Below are 5935 nucleotides of genomic sequence, written 5' to 3'. Positions count from 1 at the left end.
GCGGTGCGCTTCCCCCGGACCCTGCGGCGGCGGCGGGCGCAGGCCGGAGCTTTGGACGCGGAGGGCCTGAGGTTCCCGACGCTCGGGGGCGAGCTCCTGGGAGGCCTCCGACCGTCCCAGGCAGGACCTGGCGCCCCGCCGCTGCCTCCTCTCCCCCCAGTCACCCCGTGTCCACGCGCCTTCGAAGGCCAGGCCGCAGGCACCGTTTCTCATGGGTCCCTTGGCCACCGCCCCGACAGATGGCCTGTGTTCCGCACTGTCGTCCTTTGGACCCGATTCCTTCATTTCAGGTCTAGACTCCAAGTCTGGGGGAGGGGAGAGACAAGACGAGACACACGGAGTTAACAAGGCTGGGAGCAAGGAACTTGCATAGCGCGGGAGGAGCGGGTGACATCGGAGACCGACCTGCCGAGTACAGGGACAGCGATGAGCTGGCCGCAAAGGTGGTTTGACAGAGCGGAGCCCACATGAGGCGGAGGGAACAGGACCTGTCCCTTCGGGGGAGCAGAGACAATGACAGCCAGAGGAGAGCCGCCTGCACAGAAAAACAGGAGGTGCCGGGCTTGGAGCGAGCCGATCAGCTCTAGGAGTTCTGCAGTGGGCTGCTTGCTTCCAGGAGTCACCCCCAGCACCCCCAACGGCGGAGGCTTCGCAGAGCGTCAGTTGTCAGAAACGCTAAGGTGGCAGCTGACGTCTGTGGGGCGGGCGCTGGTTGTCCTCTATTCCCCACCTCAGCCAAGCTCCGCGTCTCCCTGTCCCCCCAGTGGCCCTCACCCCGCTCCTCTGCTGCCCAGACCCTCCCGCCTCTGCAGTCACCCCTCCCTTCCTGGTAATCACAGCCCCGCTGCGGCTCCGGTCCCCTCCTACGCGTATCTTGGTTTCTAAATCTGTTTCCAGTCAGGCGACTCTCCTGAGTTCCAGACTCTCTATCATGGGTCCAACGGCTTCTCAACATGCAGAAGCTGTGAGATCGTAACACAAAAATCTCCGCATGGAGCCCTCCTTCTCAGGAAGCAGCAAGACCTAGAAGGGGAGCCTCCCCCACTTGAACCCCTACCCAGCCCACAGCCACTGGAGTATGAGACCCCTCCCCTAAATCATGCAGCCATGCCAGGGGAGTCTGGAGTTCAAGGTCTTCTATAGGCTGATGCCTCCCCAATGTACACGTCCAGCCCAGACTCTGAGCTCTGCTGGAATATTCGACAGCCTACCTGGTGTCCCCCTGGGATACTGCAAACCTAGTACATCTGATAGGTTAACACAACGACAACAAGAAAGGCTCATCAAAGAGACTTTTAGCAAAGTCAGTCAGACACGGAAGAACCAGTACTGTAGGAATCCAGTGATGTGAGTTCCCCAAAGTCATGCCGTCCACAGAGACAGAAAGTAGGTGGCGCCCAGGCTGGTAGAGAGAGTGGGGGTCCACGCGTAATGGGGACAGAGTTCCAGCTCTGCCAGGTGAAAAGAGTTCTATAAATGGATGACGGGGGCAGCACATCAGTGTGAATATACCTGATACCACCTAAAAACTGTTAAATGGTAAATTTTATGTATGTCTTACCACAACATAAATAAAATAAAATAAAATGGGATGAAATAAAATAAAATAGAAATAAAATAACATGAGAAGATGCTGGAGAAGGACGGAGCTCTGTAATTTTCACGTGTCCGCATCTATCAAATTACGTAGGACTGAAGCCACAATACCCTGACCTACAAAACTGGGAGGCAAAAGACAGACAGTCCGCAAAGACAGCCTCATGTGTGAGTGAGTGCGAACTGAGGAAGACAGAAATGGGCAGGGGGGCGCCTGGGGGGCTCAGCTGGTTAAGCGCCGGCTTCAGCTCAGGTCATGATCTGACGGTTCATGGGTTCAAGACCCGTGTTGGGCTCTGTGCTGACAGCTAGCTCAGAGCCTGGAGCCTGCTTTGGATTCTGTGTCTCCCTCTCTCTCTGACCCTCCCCTGCTCACACTGCCTATGTCTCTCAAAAATAAGTAAAAAACATAAAAAAATTAAAATAAAAAAAAACAGGCTGGGACCCTGAGGTTTGGAGAGGAGGGAGCCCCACTCCGCGCAGAGCATCAGGGAGCGCACAGAGCCAGAGAGACAGGGGAAGAGAAAGAGGCCGGAAGCGCTCATAGAGATGTCTCTGGAGAAGAGAAACACCTCACCCAGGACAGAGAGGGATCCTATCATCCAATCTATAACCGTAGGGCCTGGGGAGAAAGATCCGCCCCTTTAGCTGGCGCGTTTTCCTTGGGCTCAGCGCCCTGATCCCTGGCAGCGCCACCCAGCCTGTCTGCGGGACGACACCTCATCTCCGGCGGTAGCATTAAAGTACGCCTCGGATTGGAAACGAAGCAGGGCTCGGAAAATACAACTTGGCACAGGGAGAGCCTAAAGAGTGGGTAGCAACACTTGGTTCGAGATCGAGATCGGATTGGGGCACCGCCACTCTTCTCCCCACAACCAGCAAGGCGGGGCCTCAGAGAGCAGCCCCTGACACTTACCTACACCAACCACGTCCATTCGATCAGGAGAGGTGACTTTTTCTTCTTTTTCTTCTCTCCCCAGCCCCAGGAGCCCAGGAAAGACCAACACTGATGCACTGATGTGATTAGATCAATTCTTGCCATTCAGGTGTATGTTCCCTGACCTCATTCTTATCTCTCAGCTTTTAGACTGTCCTTTGTCTTTTGTTGTTTTTTTCCCCCTTTACTTTCTTTTTTTGATTTTTGCTATTTTCTTTCCCATTTTGGTCTCCTTGTTTGTTTGATTTGTCTGTGCATTTGTGTGCTTTTGTTCCCTGTGTATTTGTCTCTCTGTTTTCCTTTTCAGGGTTACCACGAGAAACAAGCCAAAGTACACGTGGTGGAGAGTCCCAAATATCACTGAGTAGGGCAATTAAATAACCAAAGGCACAACAAGAGAAACCTAGAGACACCATTAAAACCACACTTCCTGAACGGAAAGGCCCTGGACAGACAATGAGCCTCCTTTAACACAGCAATACTCACAGGTGCACAGTGCAGAACGAGCTTTCAAAACTGACAAGAGACAGAAAGCTAGCCAAGATGACTAAGCGGAAGAACTCTCCTCTAAAGAAATTCCCGGAAGAAGTCACAGCCACAGAACTGCTCAAAATGGATCGAATCAACATAACTGAGCAAGAATTTAGAACAATTGGCATAAAATTAATCGCTGGGCTTGAAAAAAGCATGGAAGACATCAGAGAAGCTACTGATACAAACACTATGGACCTTAAAAATAGCTGTGATGAGTTGAAAAAGGCTATAAATGAGGGGCATATTAAAATGGAGGATGCCACTGCACGGATTGAAGACCCAGAGAGGAGAACAGGTGATATAGAAGACACAGTTCTAGCAAAAGAGGAAGCCAAGAAAAAGAGATAATTTGATCCAGGAGCACGAAAGGATAATTCAAAACCTGAGTGATACAATCAAATTGAACAATATCCGTATCTCCTTCCTGAAGAAGGAGAAAGAGAAAAGGATCCTGAAGTGGCACTTGATCAAATTTTAGCCGAGAACTTCCACAATTTGGGGAAGGAAACAGACACTGAAATCCCAGAGGCACAGAGAACTCCCTTCAGACCTAACTTGAATCAACCTTTGGCAAAACATATCAAAGTGAAACTGGCAAAATATAAAGAAAAGAGAGAATTCTGAAAGCAGCTAGGGAGAAAAGGGCCCTGACATACAAAGGGAAGCCTATCAGAGTGGTTGTAGACCCATCTACTGAAACTTGGCAGGCCAGGAAGGAATGGCAGGAAGTCTTCAACATGAGGAACAGAAGAAACATGCAGCCAAGAATCCCTTATCCAGCAATCCTGTCATTCAGAGTAGAAGGAGAGACAAAGGTGTTCCCAAATAAACAAAAATCGAGAGAATTCATAACCACCAAACCAGCTCTATATGAAATCCTAAGAGGGACTCTATGAGGGAAATGTTGCAAGGAGCACAAGGTATCAGAGACACCACTACAAACATGCACTCTGCAGAGAACACAATGAATCTAAACCCATATTTTTCAATAATAACACTGAATGTCAATGGACTGAATGCTCCAATCAAACAACATAGGGTAGCAGAATGGATAAAAAAACAAAACCCATCTATTTGCTGTCTACAAGAGACTCATTTTTTACCTGAAGACACCTTCAGATTGAAAGTAAAGGGAGGGAGAAATATCTACCATGCGACTGGACGCCAAAGGAAAGCCGGAGTAGCCATACTTATACGGGACAAACTGGACTTGAAAGTAAAGGCAGGAACAAATGATGAAGAAGGACATTATATAATAATTACAGAGTCTCTCTATCAGGAAAAGATGTTTATAACAATTATAAACATCTATGCACTACATTCGGAAGCACCCAAAGACATAAAAAAAATCACAAACAGAAACAATCGTATTGATAAGAATGTGCTAATTGCAAGGGATTTTAATACTCCACTTACAGCAATGGATAGGTCAACCAGACAGAAAATCACTAAAGAAACAATGGACATGAACGACACATTGGAACTGATGGATTTGACAGATATTATTTAGACTCTACATCCTGAGGCTAGGGAATTCACTTTCTTCTCGAGTGCGCATAGCACATTCTCCAGGATAGATCACATACTGGGGCATAAAGCAGCCCTCCGTAAATACAAATGAACTGAGATCATACCATGCAGACTTTCAGATCACAATGCTATGAAAGTTGAAATCAATCAGAGGAAAAAGTCTGGAAAACCTCCAAAAACATGAAGGTTAAAAACCACCCTACTAAAGAATGATTCAGCCATTCAGGCAATTACAGAAGAAATTTAAAAATATATGAAAATACAACAGTCTAGATTCTCTGGGATGCAGCAAAGGCAGTCCTAAGAGGAAAGCATATTGCAATTCAGGCCTATTTCAACAAACTAGAAAAGGCACAAATTCAAAACCTAACAGAACACCTAATGGAACTAGAAAAGGAGCAGCCAAGAGCACCCCAAACCCAGCAGAAGAAGAGAAATAATAAAGATCAGGGCAGAAATAAACAATATAGAATCCAAAAAAGCAGTTGAAAAATCAAAGAAACCAAGAGTTGGTCTTTTGAAAAAATAAAATTGATAAACCTCTAGTCAGGCTCTTCAGAAAGAAAAGAGAGAACACCCAAAAAGACAAAATCATGAATGAAAATGGATCTATTACAACTTATCCCTCAGAAATACAAGGAATCATCAGAGATTACTATGGAAAATTATATGACAACAAACTGGACAATTTAGAAGAAATGGACAAATTCCTAAACGCACATGCACTACCAACATTCAAACGAGAAGAGAGAGAAAATCTGAACAGACCCATAACCAGTGAAGAAATCGAATCAGTTATCAAAAATCTCGAAATGAATAAAAGCCCGGGTCCGGATGGATTCCCAGGGGGATTCTACCAGACATTTAAAGCAGAGTTAATACCCATCCTTCTCAAGTTATTCCAAAAAATAGAAATGGAAGGAAGACTGCCAGACTCATTCTACGAAGCAAATATCACCTTGATTCCTAAACCAGACAGAGACCCAACAAAAAAAGAGAACTACAGACCAATATCCTTAATGAATACAGATGCAAAAATACTCAACAAGATACCAGCAAATGGAATTCAACAGCATATAAAAAGAATTATCCACCATGATCAAGTGGGATTCATTCCCGGGTTACAGGGCTGCACATCCATCAATGTGATCCATCACGTTAACAAAAGAAAAGATAAAAACCATATGATCCTGTCGATAGATACAAAAAAGCATTTGACAACATCCAGCATCCTTTCTTAATAAAAACCCTGAAGAAAATCAGGATAGAAGGAACTTACTTAAACACCATAAAAGCCATTTATGAAAAGCCCACAGCTAATATCATCTTCAATGGAGA

General features: G+C 46.3%; 1 protein-coding gene across 2 annotated transcripts in view; it reads right to left on the bottom strand.

Annotated features, from left to right (window-relative positions):
• Nucleotides 1–201: 201 nt before the first annotated feature.
• Nucleotides 202–5935, bottom strand: part of LOC115280091 (zinc finger protein 177-like) — a 24236-nt gene continuing 18502 nt past the window's right edge. Inside the window, exons 4-5 of one of the 2 annotated variants that reach the window (XM_029924774.1) lie at nucleotides 406–535; nucleotides 202–305 (exon numbers count right to left, since the gene is read on the bottom strand). In XM_029924774.1, the coding sequence (XP_029780634.1) occupies nucleotides 293–305; nucleotides 406–535 (143 nt within the window). In that variant the 3' untranslated portion in view covers nucleotides 202–292. The other variant, XM_029924773.1, reaches the window with a different exon arrangement.

This window comes from Suricata suricatta, chromosome 16, assembly GCF_006229205.1.
Source record: "Suricata suricatta isolate VVHF042 chromosome 16, meerkat_22Aug2017_6uvM2_HiC, whole genome shotgun sequence".
Classification (NCBI taxonomy): domain Eukaryota; kingdom Metazoa; phylum Chordata; class Mammalia; order Carnivora; family Herpestidae; genus Suricata; species Suricata suricatta.
Note: the sequence above shows the minus strand (reverse complement) of the source record. Positions and strands in the feature narration are given on the sequence as shown.